The sequence below is a fragment of the Cetorhinus maximus genome, chromosome 1 (genome assembly GCF_964194155.1).
Source record: "Cetorhinus maximus chromosome 1, sCetMax3.hap1.1, whole genome shotgun sequence".
In the NCBI taxonomy this organism is placed as follows: Eukaryota; Metazoa; Chordata; class Chondrichthyes; order Lamniformes; family Cetorhinidae; genus Cetorhinus; species Cetorhinus maximus.
Window position 1 is genome coordinate 31,178,997 of NC_135879.1, and position 19,830 is coordinate 31,198,826.

Below are 19,830 nucleotides of genomic sequence, written 5' to 3' on the forward strand. Positions count from 1 at the left end.
GTATTCCTCGTCTGGGTCCCCGAGATAGTTAAATGTCCCAGCCATTAAGAATTGAAAGGAAGGTTGCAGGGTTCTTTGTCCTAGCAGACTAGTGGACTCTGGGGTTGGCATGCAGATGGCCTTTGTATAGTTCTTTGAATTTGGTTTCTGCAGCACAAGGCGGGGTGATGGGGGGGGGGGGGGGTTGTTAGGGTCTCTTCAGAGGTAACGAAGTGTAAGCTTCTTCAAAACTGCCAAATAGCTCCTTTTGTTCAGGGTCACAGACATACATAGCTTTAGCCATTTGAAAAGGGTCTTTGTCCAGTTTTTAAAATTTTAGAAATAGCCATTAGGATATCCATATATATTTTACAAAAATATACAGTGTGAGGGCATAGTCCCATTACAAGTAATGATGCTAATTCTAAAATTCCAGTCGCAATAATACCATCATTTGGGAGAGATTTTTCTGCTGCACTGTGTACAAGTCTCAATGAAGACGTTTAGGGAATATATGATTCCTTGGAGCTCCAGCAGTCTAAAGGTTTGGAGAGACATATGGGGGGACATTAAAAGGAGGAATGATTGATTATGCTTTGGACTTTCAAAAGTACCCTATTCCACCTTTGCTTAATGAATACCACCTATGAAACTCCGTGACCTTGTTGCACTTGAGGGAATAATTCATAAATTCTTCACTCTAGTTGCCTTTAAATAAAAGGAGCATTCCATCTTTCAGGAGTTTTAATGAAAATTGTAAATGATTAAATTTAATTATAAAATTCACATATAACATTGAGCTAACTCATCAATTTTCAGTTACAACATTTCCATGCAAACTGTGCTAAACTCAAACCAAACATCATGGTTTTCACACATGCATTCAAAATTTAAGAGATTAAGATGAGATGATTACAGTGTAATCTCAATTCCAGTGTAGATTCAACAAAGCAGTTTTAACAAATTGGAACTAAAATGTCAATGTTATTTCCAGTTATTTCAGATAGACAGAACTTGCAATATTTTTATTCATTAAATAAAAATGTCACCTTGTTACATCAGGATCATGGTTTCCAAATTTTGTAGGCAGTATATAGTACAACGTAGCACCAGATTTCTCATTTTTACATTGTGTTGTGCAGATTTCTATTACATTTGTTCAAGTCAGTTTTAATTTGTAGTACACACATTTAGTTTATTACTTTGTATTTATTCTTGTAAAAAATGCAATTTGTATCTGCTTTCCCTGCATTCCATATTTAAGTCAAAAAATAAAATTAAGCATGCTTCAACCTATCCAATACTTTACTAGTGAAAATGTAAAAACTATTCAATCAAGTTGACTGTTAATGCTGCTAAGAGCATCTTGGTTGCAACACTTATGACAATATAATAGTGTTAGTTTCAATCAATTTTGAAATATCAGACTAATAATAATTTGTACTAGGTTAGAGTACAGTGCATTTTTTTTGTTCCTGTAATACTAAGTGACTTTCAACCAGTACGGAACAATTAAGTTCTCTGTCCTCATTACAAAGTTGCTTCTACAATTCTTTTGCTTGCAGCAATAATTTGGACCAGCCGTAGTGCTGTCAGATATAAATGGGAAAAAAAATCACATGACAAGATGACTGGAATCAGCGTGGCATCCAATGCTCAGTTCTAGATGGAGTACTTCTGAAGAAAGCGGTCAAATGCATCATAAATGGCTCGCCTGTAAAAAAAGTTGTTGAATTTTGAAGAAATGTGCAAGAGGTGGAATGTGATTATTTAGCACCTTCAACAGGAAATTTAGTATACTCATACCAGTTTATCCCTATTATAGACAGTTAATCAATGATGGAGCTTGTGAACAAAGTACAACAAAAAGAGAAGGGACACATTTGATCGGAACTCTAAACATATCCTGAATTCGCACACACAAGTCTGAATTTTTACACTCTGAAGCTACAAAGCAGTTCCCAACCAATAATAAATCTCATAACCTTTGTCATTACAACTTTTATATTTCACATTGTACTCTCATCCTACCCTAATAGGAACACAAGTGATTATGCCTTCCAGCAGTGCATGTCTCACCCAACCCAAAAGTGTCCATCTGTGCTTTTCCCCACTTGGCTCAAGCCCTTCTCAAATGCATCTGCCCGCATTCCCCATTGTGTCCCAACCATTTAAGTGCCAAGACTGCAAACCATATTTTCAAAGCAATACATAAAGCAGTACTGGGAACCAGGGCTGTTCCAGCCTATGTAGCAAATGAGAAAGAACACCCCAACTCCTATTTTTATATGGAATGGGAACCACTTACATCAGGTACAGGCCATTTGGCCCAACTGATCTATGCTGGTGCTCATGCTCCACATGAGCCTCCTTCCATTTCTCTTGATCTAACCCCATCAGTATAACCTATTTCTTTCTTCCTTGTGCATTTAAGACAACTTCACCCGAAATGCATCTATGCCATTTGCCTCAACGAACTCTTGTGGTAATGCATTTCACAATCTTACCACTATTTCAGTAAAGAAATTTCTCCTGAATTCCCTAATGGATTTATAAGAGACCATCTTACATTTATGACACCTAGTTTTGGCCTCCAGCACAAGCCTCTGTACCTTATCAAATCCTTTCATGATCTTAAATACCTCTATGACGTTACCCATGAGCCTTCTCTTTCCTGGAGAAAAAGAGCCCAACCCATTCAGTCTTTCCTGATAAGTAGATCCTCTGGATTCTGGTATAGTACTTGCAAACCTTTTTTGCATCTTCTCCAATGCATCTATATCCTTTTTTAAAATATAGAAACCAAAACTGTGTACAGTGTGATGTAAACCAAGGTTCAATACCAGCACATCATTTCTCTGCTCTTCAATTCTATTCCGCTAGAAACGAACGCTTGTGTTTTATTTGCTTTGTTTTTAAAAACATGGCCTTATCCACCTGTAATACTACTTTTAGTGATTAATGTATCTATGCACTGAGACTAGACAGTTGAGCAAGCTGGGAGATACCTAGGCACATATATAAACACATTCCATATGTTTCTGAGTATATGAGTATTCACCTTCAACATTATCTTGACACCTGCCACAGATTTCATACACCTTCTGGTCCTTTATACCTCCATCAGTTGTCCTCCAATATTCAACTTTCAATTAGCTTCTGGACTTCACTCACTACACCTGTTTGTAAACTTGGACAACATTTTGTTAATGCTCCATATTGACTCCACCCTACCTACTTCAACATTATCCCACCATGGGACCTCTGACTTTAACTTTGGACACCTTCCTCTTGTCTCCAATCCATTTCCCATCAGATTTTTATGTATTCTAATTGCTATGTAATCAGGCCCACGTAGCTTGAGATTTCCCTGTGTCCATATACATGCACATTTTGGCTGCCGCTGCAGACTCAAGTCCATCGCTTCTATTTCCACTTTTTGCTCCCTTCTTTCAGCCCAATTCCATCTTCCTGCATTATCCCCATACCTTTTAATTCCCTTAGTACTCAAAAATCTATTGACCTGTCTTGAATACGCTCAACGACTGAACATCCACAGCTTTTTGCGGTAGAGAATTCCAACAATTCACAACCACTTGAGTGAAGAAATTTCTCATTTCAGTCCTAAATGGTCAACCCATTATTCTGAGACAGAGACAACTGTGATCGAATACCCCAGCCAGGGAAAACATTTTCTCAGCAACCATCTTGTCAAACCCTCTAAGGATTTATTGTATTTCAGTTAGATTATCTCTCAGTCTTCTAGACTCCAGGAAATATAGCCGAGTCTACTCAATCTCTCTTTATAGTTCCATCCCACGAACCAGTCTAATGAGCCCTCATTGTACTCGCTCTAGGGCAGGTATGGCCTTCCTAAGATAAGGAGACCAAAACTGCATACAGTACTCTACATGTGGCCTCAAAAATGCCTTGTACAAATTTTATTAAGTCTTGTTTACTCTTATACTCCCATTGTTTTATTAAAAAAATGCTAAAATACCATTTTCCTTCCCAAATGCTTGGTGTACCTGCATGTTAACTCTGATTCATGTACAAGGACATCTTTGAATGCAAAACATTGCCAATCTTTTCACCATTCAAAAAATATTGCCTGAATATTTCAGCATTCATCTCAATTAATCATACTCTCCTTTGAGTTCACTGCCCTCTTATCTCTCCCTCCATGTAAACTCCCCAACCCATATTCACAACTACTCCCTTGACAATGCTATCTCATGTGGCTTTGTGACTTCCATGCTATCAATCACAGATAAGGTGATCTCTGATCACTTCCTTGTATAACTCTCTATCCACATACCCCTCCCACAGCACTCCCCTACTTCTTTCTATATCTGCCCCTGGGAAAGAAAAAACTTTCCCCCAATTCACTTATAACTGTACTTTGAAAATTCCAATTGTCTCACCTCTGGTCCTCCATTCATCACAACATTTCTGCAGCTGATTTGGTCAACTGGACCTGACCACCACCTTTAATGCCATAGCCCCACTAAAACTATTACTCTCTCGCACCTTGGTCAGTCGCCCTGGTATTACTCTCATCTCTTAAATTCAAGGGATGCAGACATGAATGGATATGGCTGACAACTGGTTTCCTCATTCCCTACCAGATCTGGTTGGACTAAACACAGCATTATTGGGTCCTGCTCTCCTCTGCTAAAACAATGTTCCCTCTAGGCTGCAAGGCCACACAGCAATCTGATATTCTCATGCACAGTTGGCTCCTTTGTTACCGCACATGTACGGCTTTTGAGAAAAAATTTTAAGGGGCTGCACACAACCTAATTGCCCACTCACTCCACTCTCAAAGAAACCCACCCTTGATCCCACTGTTGCTTCAGACTTCTGTCCCATCTCCAACCTCCCTTTCTACTCCAAGTTCTGAAATGTGATTTTGCCTTCCAAATTCACACCTAACTTTCCCAGAACTCCATGTCAGAATTCATCCAGTCAGGTTTTTGCTCTCATCACGGCACCAAACAGCTCTCATCAAAGACACAAATGACATCCTATGTGACTGCAACAAAGGTAAACTATCCAACATTGCCTTTCTCAATCTGTCTGCAGCCTTTGACATGGTTGACCTCACCATCCTCCGCCAATGTCTTTCTATTCTCCAGCCGGGTAGGCTTGCACTCACTTACTTAATCATAGTCAAGGCATCACTTCCAATAACTTCTCTTCCTGCTCCCACAAGCTTGTCTCTGGTGTCTCCCAAGGATATGTCTTTAGCCCCCACTTTTTTCTCATCTAGCTTGAGAAATGGCCCTTGGCAACATCAACCGAAAATAGTGCTAGTTTTCACATGCATACTGATGACATCCAGCTCTACCTTTACCTCCGCATTCTCATCTCCTCCACTGCCACTAAATGCTTGATCAGCATGTAGTACTGGATGAACAGAAACTACCTCCAATTAAATATTGTGAAGACAGAAGCCTTTTGCCCAGATCTTCCCCACCAAAGAGGATGTGCTACAGGACCCCTTGGAAGTCCCAACTCAAGGACTTAGCAGGAACTGCCCAGGAAGCTTCAACTTCCGAGGGACCACCAAAAGATTCTCCAACTCTTGAGTTGAACTTGGAGACTTTGGAGGGTTCCGACTTATTTACCAAAGAAACATTAAACAGAAAGAAACCATGTCTAACTCCTGGGTAACTATACAACTGACACCTTCTGACTCCCCCCGCCGACCCTCCAACTCCCCCTAGCCCCCCAACCTACATCTCCCCGACCCTCCCACACCCTCCCTTCCACCCTGCTGGCACCCTACCCACACTACCATCTACCTCACTCAAACTCATTCACTAACACACTGAAAAGCTATTTAAAGATCCCAAAGCTTTTCGGTGTGGTAGTGAATGAAGACTTACCAAAATATAGCAGCTAGTGCCATAAAAAGTAGATATGGCTTGGCTTTCCCTGACAATCCTGCACTCCACATTTCTGAAGAGGCCTGGTTTGGAAGTCTGGGCCAGAAACGCGGAGTTCCTGTTTAGTTCAAAAAAATAGCAGCGGAATGGCAATCCGGTTGTGACTGCCACCCTTTGGAAGATTCGGCCCACTGTCTTTGGTCCCCACTACAAACTCTGTTCCCTAGTTATCAACTCCATCTCTAGCAACCGTGAGGCTGAACCAGACTGTCTACAATCTTAGTGACCTATTTGACCCAGAGATGAATTTCTGACCACATATCCACGCCATCACAACAACCGCCTACCTATTTCCACCTTCCTAACATCGCCCCTTTCTGCCCCTGCTTCAGCTCATCTGCTGCTGAAACCCTCATGCATGCCTTTGTTACCTTTAAACTTGACTATTCCAAAGCACTCCTGGATGGCCTCCCACTCTCTACCCTCTGTAGTACAGAACTATTCCGTTGTACCCATAAACAGTAGCTATGAGAAAGACTTACCTCTAATTTCAATTTCTAATGCAACTTTAATTTAATAGCCTGCCTTTCCCTTTTATGATACCTTTTGCATCTTTCTCTTCTCCCCTCATTATCAAAAATCAGACAATAATGCTCTATATTCAGCATGCACATCCAGAAACAGCACAGTTAAACACAAGGAATTTGTGTTGGCATCAACATTCCCTCAAGTTGTGCAGCAACCCAAACGTCCTCGTGCAAGCTGCACACAAGTCAGTCCCTCGTGTGTGAGCAGCCATGCAAAATAATTAAAGGAGTAACATACTTAAACTCCCCGTGTACTCCAAAAAAAACCTTAGGGAATAGGTTTGGAACTAAATTCAAGCAAAATCTCAATACACTGGAAGATCGTTAATAGATCATGTTTAGGCAATGCAGTGAGCAGTATTCTGCAATCCAAGACTTCGTTTTGGGATGGTAGGGGGGAGGAAGAAAGACTTTGGTTGAAAATGGCCCTTTAAAGTATTCTTCCATCTGAAACTTGAGATGAAACAATTATCATGGTTTTAGATATCTCCGATTCATTTTCTGTATTGGAGTAGGTTTCAGAAAACATCCTGCAAATGGTACTGAAGTCTGGTTGATTTAAAATACTAATTAGGGTAAATTTTTGATTTTTTAAAATTTAAAAATATTGCCCTTACCAGATGGAACCAGTTCTCACTTAGGACATTTAAACACACTATATCCATTAGAAGCTGGCATATGAGCTGAAGAGAATCTTTGTTTGTGTGCGTGGACCTGGAGTGTCCCTCTGGGCCTTGAAAAATACAGCAGGCTGCTGCCGGGCTTGCCGCCTTGGTGTTGTGCTTGACCCCTTGGTCTTGATACTCCTTTGAGGACCTACCCATAATTGCAGAGATTCCTATGGCCCAAAACCAGTGAGCTGCCTGCCTGAAGCTGCCCGTTTGCCAATGCAGCTCACCAGTTAGTTTCAAAAGAGACCCTGACCTCAAAATCATGGTAACTTCTTCACCGCCAGAGTGGCCAGTCAGAAGATCTGCTGGTTGGCTGCTCAGAAGTTAAAATCTGCCATAATGACATAGATTTGAGTTGACTGACAAAAGTACCAGAGGCAAAATGAATTTATTTAATGCCATGAGTTGTTGTGATATAGAATGCACTGCTTGAAAGGATGGTGACAACAGCTTCAATAGTATCTTTCAATAAGGAATTAGGTTAATACCCGAAGGGGAAAAATATTACAGCATGATGGAGATAGAGCAGGGAAATGTAACTACTTGGATAGCTCTTTAAAAGAAGCACAGGCGCTATGGGTTGAATGGCCTCCTATGTTGTATCAGTCTATTATTCTATGCATCAGCAAATTATCAAACCAAGGAGTCATCCTGTCCTCATGTGCACAATTTCAAACAGAGGTGTAACTTTCAAACAGAGATAAATGCTCGCAATCAGGAGTGGGAACACTGGCTAACTTGTTTTGTTCTCCTTACAAACACAGAGATACTACAAATTGCTATCATACTCCTAAGGTGCTGTGCCATAGCAGCATTCTAGCTTCGAAGTCAGAATGTCATGGGTTCAAGCCCTATCCCACAGACTATCCCGATGACATAATCCAAGCTGATACTTCTGCATCGTTGTGGGAGAGTGAAGCACAATCGGAAGTGCAGTTTTTCAGATGGAATGTTAAATCAAGATCTTGTCCTTGTCCATAAAAGAGCCCATGGCACTATTTGAATAGATCAGGGGAGTTTTTCCTAGTCTCCTGGCCAACATTTATTCTGCAACTAACAGCTAAACCAGATCTTTTCATATATTTCACTACTGTTGTTGGGACTTTGCTGTGTTCAATTTAGCTGCTGTGTTTCCTACAAAAGTGACATTTCAAGTACTTCTTTGACAGTAAAACGCTTTGGAATGTTCTGACATTGTAAAAGGCTGAGAAAGAGTGGTAACAGGTGTGGGAGGAATAATGAGTGGTAGATTGATCAGGCAGGCGAAGATTAAAAAAAAGACACAAAGCCCAAAATAAAGGGTTTCCCATTCACCCATGCCAGCCAGTAAAGTCATCATGAACATATCTATAAGGTAGAGTTCAAAAATTGGAAGACAGTAATTTCATCCTCTTGTATATTACCAAATAGTTAGCTAGATTCTCACTTGTCCCCTCACCTGGGGACAGTGTTTGATATGGGAAGAATAATCAATCACCTACCAAAAAATTAGTGTTTGGATCTATATACTCGGCAATTTCTTCCCTTTAAACAACAGATAAATGCCAGTTTGGTAACTTTTCACTCCTTTTACCTGAACAGGCCTTGTTTGAAGAGATAAGCACTAATGTGACCACCTTCCAAGTATCTGATTTCACACCCAGGCCAGATTTCATTAAGGCTGCGCACTCCGGCTCGGGGAATGTAGGCATCTTCCTTTGCTTGGACCACTATGATCAGACTAGGATCTACTGGCACTGTAATGTAAATCAAAGGAAAGATAATTAGAACTTCCAGAAACAGAGCATAATTTCCTCTAATTGTTTAGAACTAATGAATACTAATTGAAATGCTCCACCAGAGAGAAAGCACAGAATTTAGTACAATAGGCAGAGGTACAGGTTTTGGTTAACATTTGTTCTTTTTAGGGCACGAGAGCCCACTTCTGCTTCAAATATTTATCGAATTTTCCCCATTAAAAGATGCAATGGTCTCTTGCCTCAACCATTATAATTTCATGCTCAACAACTCTATGTAAATAACATTTTCCAAGCCTGTCTCAGTGATAATTTTAATTGCCACCTCACCACCCCAACTTCAGACAATATTTCTTCCTATTCTCCCTATGAAAAGAAGCTACATTAAAATAAAAATCCTCATCTGTGCCACCAGAAGTAGTCCCACTAGTTCACGTTTCAACTCAAATATTTTCCCAATCTTGCTATCATCTTGTGCTCTCTGTCACTTTCATATTTTGAGAAATGGAGTACCAAAAGCTGCAAATGTCACTCTTATTTGAGAGTTAAGCAATGTTTTGATTCCATATGCCCACTAATTCTTTGCTCTTCCACTATTTCTAAAATGCAAAATTTACTCGCCTTTTTTATGGCTTTATGCATCGGTACACCAATTTTCCAGAAATTATGTATTGAATACATCTTTGTTCACGGTTCACACTCTTCCATGATTGCATAATCCCAGAACTATATTCCTTCCATTAAACTGCATTCATAGTTGAATTACTTTTCCACATTAAACCTCATCTGACATCTGTCTGCCCATTCTGCTAACCTATCAAGGCCCTCCTGATGTTTAAAATAAAAATCCAGTTCTCCACAGAGTTTACCAAACATCCTACTTTTGAGAGATCATTTTGGCATTCTGTTCACCCCACCAAAATCCAAATCATCTCTATTCAGGAACAAAAGTTGGCCCAACAGTGACTCCTATTAACCCTAACCTTTTGTTTGCTGTAAACAAAATGTCTACTCATGTGCATCATGCTCTGTGACACACTTTACTGAACAGCTTCTGGAAATCTCTATATTAACCGCATTCCTTCATCCAGTCATTTCTTAAAAAGAGAGTATCAGGTTTGTCAAACATGACATGCCTGTAATAAATCCTTGCTGGTTAAAACATCCACTTCTAAATGCTTATTACTTTGTCTCAAATTATGGATTCTCAGAGTCTGCAACAATAATAACTTGTTATTCTAAGAGCTTATCTACAACTTCTATTAGACTAATTGGTCTATGATTACCCATATTATTATTACGGTCGTTTGGTAGTACAGAACTTGAGTATTGCTGAAAAAAGAGACATGTCTAAGCTTTTCATCTTGCACTCATCAGGATACTCGCAAGGTTATCAATATAAGGGGGAAAACAACAATTCATAATGTATGTGAAGAGAGTACTAATTGGTTTGCAAGTGGCATTACCATGGAGAATGCACCACTGATGGTGGCTGACAGTTAACAAGTGGTATTCGCCACTAACAGGGTGCTGCCGTCAAGCCAAAAAGACATTCTGCCTAAAACACAAATGAGTAATGTGGTATATGAATTTCAGTACCTGTGTGATGCTAGGTATGTAGGCCGTACATCCCAAAGACTGGATGATCTTATCAAACAGCATGTCCCAGCTCTTCTTCGCAATGGGCAGGGTACAGACCATACCCAACTAGTGCGTGGTTGCAAAACTCAAAACATGTCCAACATTAGATGTGAATCCGTGATTGGACAACATTTGCTGAATAATCCTCAATGTGCTAAGAATTACGCTGACAACCAATTTAAGATTGTTAGTTGGGCTCACAATGTGGCACATTTGCATGTATTGGAAACTACATACACAGGGCCCTGTTCTTTGCAGACAGAAAGAACATGCACATACATTGCACCTGTTTCAGCTAAACAAAATAAATGACAGCCTTTCGCAGACTCATTCCTCAGGGGCAAGCTGCCCGATTTAACTGCCAAGCATTGTTTGAAATTTAACCGTCAGTCACTATCAGTGATGTATTCTCCACGGCAATGCCACTTGCCAACCAATCAGCACGCTCTTCACATACAGTATAAATTGTTGTTTTCCCCCTTGCATTGGTATTCTTGCGAGTATCCTGATGAGTGTATAATGAAAAGCTTAGACGTGTCTCTTTTTCAGCAATACTTATATTATTCTTCTTGAATAAGACTTGCATTCTTGAAGATTGAAAATTATGGCCAGAGCTACAGTTTTTGGAACTTTGGCATCTGTGAGACACTGCATGCAGAAAAGGGCTACGTGCAATATGTAATTATTCCATGTGGAGCACTTCAGAAAATCTTTGAAAAAATATTATAAGGTACAATATAAATGTAGTTTTTCTTGTCGGTGTATTTTAATCCACCTTGGTATAAGGATTTATTTTCTAATTTATATTCAAATTCTATGTGAACAAAGATAGGGAAAAAAAACTTTTGAACTTTATTTTCTTTTGGTTTTATTCCTTGCATTCATTAGTGCCATGTGGGCTTAGAGGCTTTTTTTGAATGGGCTGCAGCGGTTCAAGAAAGCAGCTCACCACCACCTTCTCAAGGGCAACTGGGGATGGGCAATAAATGACAGCGAAGCGCACATCCCGTGAATAAATTTTAAAAAACAATTATTCTATTGGAAATTTTAGCCTTAATTGGCAATTATCTAAGTAGCAAAATTGTTCTTTTAAGTCTTTATTCCTGGCTTTTGTAAGTCTTCAAAGAGGGATAACACGTATTCAGCATACACAAAAAACTGAGGATTTAAGTCAAACACAATTTCATTTATGTATCAAAAAGAAAACTGGTGAAATTTAAAACAAAAAGCAGCTCTACTTGATATTTTATCCATAATTCTCACTGTGAGCATGGTGCCATATACCAGGTTTAAAAGCACCAAAATCCGAGCAACCAACATAGAGCAACATTTTTTTTCTTGGGCAAGTTGGGTGGGGTTGGGGGGATTTTTATGCAGATGAGCGTGTCAGTACTAAATGGGAGGTTTTCTACGTTTGGCACAAAGTACTAGCAACTTCAGAAGAGCAATCATTTTGCATCAGTATGTCATTTTAAGAATCCCGACTTACCTTGTCGTCTGAAACTACAAGTCCCGATAGGCCTTGGGAGTTTCTGCACATGCACGGAAAGGGAGCAGGATGTGCATGTGCAGCCCAGCATCTGAGTTCTTTGGGCAAGGGACAAGTTCTCAGGGCGCCCGCGTGAAAAAATAGTGCCAAAACCTGATCACAGGTCCCAGGAGCAGGGTGCCATAATCAAGGGAGTCCCAGGGCAGGGGATAGGGGGAGGGAATGGGGAGAGCTCCCATAGAGGGAATCCAGGGAGAGGAGATGAGGAGAGGTCCCAAATAGAGGGAGAGAACCAGGGAAGGAGCCACCAGGAGGAAACCACCAGTAGGAACCACAGCAGGGAAGGAGCAAAGAAAAAGGCTCCAAGCAGTAAAAGGGCTGCATTTAGCGAGTTTCAAGTAGTGAGGGCTTGGGAAAAGCCCTGGAGATCTGGGAAGACAGAAGGTTGGTGATTCCTTGCTGCAGACTGTTGGGGCAAAGATAACCCTTTGGAGCAGCAGTGTTCTGCTCAGCGTGGTTGAAGGGCTGAAGTTGTGCTTGTGAGCTGCAGCTGGAATGCAGATTCAGGAATCCAGCTGAACAGAGCCTTGGGAGGTGAGCAGTCGTTGAAGTAGTCCAAGTGACTTTTGGAGGGGATTCAGAGGTTAGATCTTTGAAGATGAAGACTGGAATGCCCGTCAAAGAGACAGAGTTTCAGTGAGATTGGTTGACTCACAGTGTTTACTGGTGTCTGGGTGGGTTGCTGAGAATTTTGTGGGATCTGTCTTGGTTGCATCCTTTTTGTGCAGTGTTTTGTGTTTGACCACTGTTTGCCTGTTAATTCACATTTACCCCCATGTTAATCCTGAATGTTAGAATATAAGACATATATTGTAAATTGCTTTATCTTTCTGATTTATATAGTAAAGTTTATTTTGTTTGTTCAAAAACCATGGAATCTTGTGGCTTTGTTTGTTAGCAAATAGCTTGGATCTCAAACTTTGTCTACTTTAAACAAGGAGTTACTGGACCCTAACTAGATCTTACCAAAAACTTAAGGGTCTGATGCAGGATCATAACACATTTCTATCATTTGCATTACACACATTCAATGCGATGACTAATTCAGTGTTAAGCTGGAACAATGGTGTACTGTGAGCTCTCACTATTAAACGGGAAGGTGGATGTGAGATAGGAAATGGAGACATGATCTTCAGGCATTTGGAGAAGATTAATTCAGGAAAGAGAAAGTGAAATGTGGAAGAGTGTGAATAGGTTACTATTGCAGTTTTATATCTTAATGTACAAAGCGTCAGAAGTAATATAGAGATAAAGAAGTAAAAATTGGATGATGGGTGATCTTATTTATTGAGGACATAGTTACAACCAAAGTACGTTCTCACTGATGGAGCATATCTACACTGACTTAAGAAATAAGGGATATGCTACCATGCTAGAAATACATTTACGGATAACAGTACGAAATAAGTTATGGAATGTTTCTGTAATTTTGGCACTTAGAATAACAATTGCAATAATGATGAATTTTATATTTGTCTACCTTGGGATAGACAGTGTGTTTGTGGTGAAATTGGGAAGTGTTCTGAGAATGCAACCAGGACTGTTTCACTGATTAATGCTGAAGCCCTATATGAAAGGACACAATTAGATTCATTTCCAGGTACAGTTGTAAATGGTTACCAAAATTTAATTAGGTGCACACTGCAAATAAAGATAGTCAAGGATAAAGATACTTAACAGCGCTTTAATTGGCATTATGCGGAAGCTAGTTCAGAACAACTGGTTGGAAAAAAATGGCAGATCAAACATTAAAAGTAACATAGACCAACTAAGTGTAAAGGGGCTGGATCAAAGACAGGGGTTCAATGGATAATGGTTACAGCAAAAATAATTTTTAAAAATCTGATAGAGGGATAATAGAAGGGAAAACTGAGGAACTTAAGTATTGAAGGCAAGCAAAAAAGGAAATTAAGAAGGCTAAGAGAGAGTAAGAAAAAGGATTCAATTAAAGGAAAAACAAGGGTTATTATAAGCTTGTAAGTAAAAGGATAGCCAAAGAAAACATATGACTATTTGCGATGAAGGGAGCCATCTTGTATTTGAGAGTCAGAAATGGCTTGCAATACTTGCTTATCAATTTTCAGAGAAAGATGGAAGTGGAACTGTAGATAGACCCAAAGTGTGCATGGAAGAATTATGAAAGATGTTAAAAATCAAAAGGAAACTATTACAAAGGTTGCGCAATTAAAAGTAGAAAAGTCACCTGTTCAGAGAGCATGCATCTCAACATTTCAGGAAGTTTGACAATACATAGAGAGGCTTGAATGCAATTTCCTAAAAACTTTTGTCAACAGGAATTGAACAAAAGAACTATAGAATTTTTGAAAGATTACATGCATGTTCAAGGAGAAACAGAAAGCCTGCAAGCTGGAGGCCAGCTATTTAGTCTTAACTTGGCTGTGGATAAAATCTGTGGAATCATAATATGGAGCCAAATTACTTAACACTTAGGAGGTACCAGCAAATTAGGAATAGTCAGAATTGACTTCTAAAGGGTAGGTCATGCTTAACTAATTGAATTTTTGATGAAATCGCAATGTGCAGATAAAGTGAATGCAGTAGCTTTTTGGAAGTTGTTTGCTCAAGTGTCACATAAGAGACATTACGAAAATAAAAGGCATTGCTATTAAAAGAAAGTTTTTTTAATTCTTTCATAGGGTGTGGGCATCACTGGCAAGGCTAGAATAATTGCTACAACTAAGGGGTTTGCTTGGCTATTTCAGGTTGAGTGTCAATCTGCAGTCACATGTAGGCCAGAGCAGGTATGGATGGTAGGTTTCCTTCCCTAAAGCACATTAGTTGTTTTTTTAAACGACAGTTTCATGGTCACTAGCTTTCAATTCAGATTTAATTAAATTTATTAACTAATCATATTTTAATTCTGCCAGCTGTTGTGGTGGAGTTTGAACCTGTGTCCCTACAGCATTAGCCTAAACCTCCGGATTACTAGTCCAGTGACATTGCCACTATACCACTATGCTAGGGACAGAAAACAAAGAGTATGTGTAAATTCATGGTTTTAGGTATTAGAATGTGGGTTGTGGAATGCCACAGGAATCTGTGCTAGAACATCTTTTGTTTCCCATTTTTAAAATTTGCATAGGCACACAAGTTGTGATACTGAAGTCTGTAGATAATGCCAAATATGGGGAATTGCAAACCATGAAGGGAGATGCAGAGTGACATATATATAGGTGACAGATATAGTTCAATGTGTGGAAAGACGAGTTAGTACCTTTTGGGAAAAAAAAGTGATAGTCCTTAAAGGTAAAACCATTAAAAGGTCAAAGGAACAAAGATTTCTAGGGGTGGAGATGCATAGATCTTCAAAGAGGAATGCAATAGAGAAGACCATAAAAACCAAATGGGATTCTGGATTTTATACATAAAGATATTGAGTACAAAAGCAAGGAAAATATTTTGAATTTGTAGAAGACATGGGTTGCAGATGGAGCATTCCAAGTCGTTGTGCCATCCTATTATAGAATACAGTAGCTATTAACTAGAGTTAAGCTAGGAATGAGAGACTATAGTTTTTGATGAATAGAGAGTTAAAAATTGAGGGGTATTTCACTGTAACAGAGAAGGTTAAGTGGGGGGGGGGTATGATAGATGATTTCAGATTTATGAAAAGTTTTGAGGAATTCATAATCAAAGACTGATTTTCTGTTGGCGAATCATTAATGGAACTAAAGGCTCAGTGCTATCACTGGAAGAACAAAAAGATTATTACCAGAAACTCTTCTAGTTATTGGAGCATGGGATGTTTACCAAGAATGGTAATTGAAACAGATTATAACTTCATTTAAAAACAGACTTAAGAAAAATATAAAAGCATACAGGGAAACAAGCATATCGCATTAGACTAGAGAACTTCAGTTGGATCTGTTATGGTGGACATCAGTGCACTCTATTGATATGTAAGATTCGTGACATTCAATGCAAGTTTGTTGAGTAATATTCAACAGCTGATTAGCAATAATGAACAAGTCAAGGATATGTAGATGCTTATAATTATTTCTCATTTAAATGCAATGTTTTTGTCTGTCCTGCCCTGCCAGGATTGGCTCCATGTTTGAGAGTACATACAAGCCTAGGTCTCTGTCAATGCAATTATCAAGTGAACTCAGGCTGGGACAAGTCCCAACTGATTTCAAAACTCATCTCATGCCCTCTGCTACTTTCCCAGGGGGAAACTGCAGTTTGCCTCTAAGTAGCAAAACACCCTGACATCACTGTTGACATTGGTCATGAAGATGTGAAGCATGCTCTAGCACAGAGCTCTAAACATAGGTAGTGATTTATAGTAGCAATAGCTACTATAGTGCCCAAAGTGAAAGTGAATCTGAATCTTTCAATGAATCTCAGAATAAGGCGCAGGTCATTTAAGACTGAGATGAGGAAGAACTTTTTCATTCAGATGGCAGTGAATCTACCCCAGAGGGTTATGGAAGCTCAGTCATTGAGCAAGTTCAAGATAGAAATCAATAGATTTCTGGATACCAACGACATCAAAAGATATGGGGATGATGGGAAAAATGGCATAAGGGGTTGATGATCAGTCATGATCTGTTTGAATGGCAGAGCAGACTTGATGGGCCGAATGGCCTGCTCCTGCTCCCATTTCCCATGTTCACTAACTTCATTTTGTAACCTGCTTTATCAATTCTCTCTAGGGTTCTTTGGAGCAGTAACTGATGCTGAGATTTCCATGCATATTGTCAGCCTTCCAAGTACCTCAACCAAGTTGCCATTCTCCACATTTAAGTTTAGACAGAGTTTGGCGGACTATTCCAAAATAGAATCCATTACTGTTGAGCCAATCCTACTATGACCAAATCAGCAGCTGAACCATTGCGTGAATCTTTTCTCTTCCTTTCTGGGTATAAAGACCAATTGTTAAAACCTAACTGCTGCCTTCACTGAGATAAGTTAACTGCATGATGAATTTACCCAACAAACCATCAGGAAAGCCCCGAGTGGTTCCTAAATGATAAATGAGGCAAAGCTTCAATAGAATACATCATTTCAGTACATAATTTGAAAATAATTTGCACTCATTGAAAGTTTTAAATTACCTGAGAAATTTCCAATGTGTGTACATTCATCCATGACTCCTTTCATGAAGAGTATAGATTCTCGTGCTAGGGAGGCCTTCCTGTTTTTCATCTTTAACAGCTCATGATTTATAGTGGATGAATATTTGCTCGTACTTGTTGACGACATTTGGTGATTCAGGCAACCAGTGTTTGAGGTACCTTGAAGCAGAATTCCTTGTGTAGAGGCATTTAAAGCAGCTGTGTTGGTACTAAACTGAGAAATTGTCGCAGTCCTCATCATTTCTCTCTTCGCATTTAAACCTATCATATCTGTGGTAAGTTCATGGTGTTGCAAATTTTCCAAACTGGATGGGGTGTTCTTCATAAAATCTTGGCCCATTTTAAAGGAATCTGTCTAAATATCAAATACTTGAAAGTTTATAAATAATTTCAAAGATATTTTGATAAGTGTTCATAACAAGCATTAGACTAAGTATTTGTTCAACTTCTCTTTTCTCCCTCCACTCCCAACACTTACATATATGCAGTTGGAACAGGAATCTTAGACTATGATCAACAAAGAAATGCCAAGCCAAATTTCTCCATTTTGGGAATGCTGAAGACAATTATAACGCTCTTCAATTGAGACTAGTGCGTCAGTTTCACAGAAAACATTTATGCACAAACATTGAAAAGTAGGAATTTCATTCATTTTAATTAATACAATACCCAGCAATTTTCCCTCATTTGAATACCCATTTTACATCTTTCCTACAAAGACTTTTTGCTCAAAGAGAGTTGAGTGTACATAATTCTGTCAAGTGATCTTTTCTACAGACACCAGTCTGCCAGCCAAAAAAAAAAGCAAGAGGTAGGGTCAGTCAAAATCTACAACAACTGAGGCACTAAAGAACCTTCGTGAACATCATTTGCAGAGGATAGGAAAGTCAGACAATCGTGCTGGGATTCAAATTTAATCCCCTCCAAATTAGATGAAAGTGCTTTAAGCTAGAGCTCCCAACAATTTCTTTCTCCTCACTCCTGAAGTCCTTCTTTACTTCCCAACTCCCATGTTATTTTTCCTGCAGCGGTAATGGGAGAGAATGGAAGCTTAGACAGTCAGTTATAAAGCTTCACAACAGCGGACACAAATCCAACTTCATGGTCAACTGACAAAAGGTGTACTCTAACAGGACAAGACTGAACCCCTTAGGTTTCAGCTTTCCTGAAACAGGGATGTTCAGTAGCGAATATTACTTTCTTTAAAAAGCCACCCAAGGACAACTAAGTCACCCAATGACATGGTTTTAATGTCTAAGGCTGAAGTAAATAATTTCATATACTTATCAAAAAAGTTAAAACTCATTCAATAGCAGGAGAACGTTTGCAGCATGAAACAGTGCCACGGATTCATGCAAATGATCTCCTATGATCAGGTCCCTTGTCTTACATGGGTGAATGGTTTAAAAACAGGCATCAATCACTTCCCCACAAGGGCAAATAAATGCAGCAAGTCACTTTGGACTCCTTTCTCATTTCGTAGCAGCTGGCTTTTGACTATCTGGATGCTGTCTTTTGAAAGGCGAGGGATTTGCAAATGACTAGCATTGCTTTAACAGTAAAACAAGAGAGGGACAGAAGAGAGGCTGTATTTCAAGTAAGCAGGGTCAGGTAAGCTAACCATTTTTCTACTAATGCTGGGAATATGCAAAACAACATTGCAAAATTAGAAATGAGCTTTGAAGGGAAATTACAATATCGACATCCTAGGTCAACTAGGACATTATTTGGGAAATTAAGATACTGGATCTGGGTTAAGTATCTGGAGGAGGGGTAGGCATAACAAAGCAACAAAATATAACAATGCACTCCTGGCTGGTTCCCTTCTGTAAATTTGAAGCTATCCAAAACTTTGCTGCCCATAAATAACTCGCAGCAATAACTCTTATCGCCCCTTTGCTTGCTGACCTACATTGGTTCCCAGTCAAGCAATATCTTGATTTTAAAATTCACATCCTTGTTTTCAAATCCTTCCATGGCCTCACCTCTCTCCATCTCTATAAATCTCCTGCAGCCCCAGAACTCTCCAAGATATCTGCGCTCCTCTAATTTTGGCCTCTTGTGCATCTTCAATTTTAATTGTTCCATCATTGGCGGGCATGCCTTCACTTGTCTAGGCCCCAAGCTCAGGAATAGCCTCCCTATCTTGCTTTGTTCCTTTATGCACTCCTTAAAACCCACCTCTTTGATCAAGCTTCTGGTCATCTGACCTAATATCTCAGCTCGGTGTCACACTTTGCTTTTAATGCTCCTGTGAATTGCCTTGGGATGTTTCATTACGTTAAAGGCATTATATAAATATAAGTTTCGGTTGTAGATTGGCAATGCAAGTAAGAGGCAATGCACTTATAGAGGTAATAGAGGCACCTTGACAGACTTTAGGACCATTTGGATAGAGATTAAGGATGTTATAGAATTCCTGGTCATGAAAAGATGAACAGTAAAATGATTTTGTACATCAAGGGGAATCACAGCAAGCCCTTTTAACTTGGTTTTGGCAGCTATGTTGGATGATACAGTTACAGATTTGAAGCAGGGCATCAGCATACAATTCAAGGAAAAAGGCAGCATTTCCAATCTCATGAGACTAAAGATCAAAACTGTAATATGGCAATGCATGATTCAAGAAGTTTTTTTCAATGATAATTAAGTTACACTCAACATTCTTAAATGGATC

General features: G+C 39.4%; 1 protein-coding gene across 9 annotated transcripts in view; it reads right to left on the bottom strand.

The window, feature by feature from the left end:
• Positions 1 to 705: 705 nt before the first annotated feature.
• Positions 706 to 19,830, bottom strand: part of abhd18 (abhydrolase domain containing 18) — a 128,869-nt gene continuing 109,744 nt past the window's right edge. For 7 of the 9 annotated variants that reach the window (XM_078539614.1, XM_078539605.1, XM_078539652.1 and 4 more), the window contains 3 exons: positions 17,133 to 17,508; positions 8,702 to 8,864; positions 706 to 1,693 (listed from right to left, as the gene is read on the bottom strand). In XM_078539614.1, coding sequence (XP_078395740.1) covers positions 1,642 to 1,693; positions 8,702 to 8,864; positions 17,133 to 17,508 — 591 coding nt within the window. In that variant the 3' untranslated portion in view covers positions 706 to 1,641. Of the gene's footprint in view, positions 1,694 to 3,040; positions 3,170 to 8,697; positions 8,865 to 17,132; positions 17,509 to 19,830 lie in introns of those variants that run through there. The other 2 variants (XR_013576261.1, XM_078539627.1) reach the window with 2 other exon arrangements.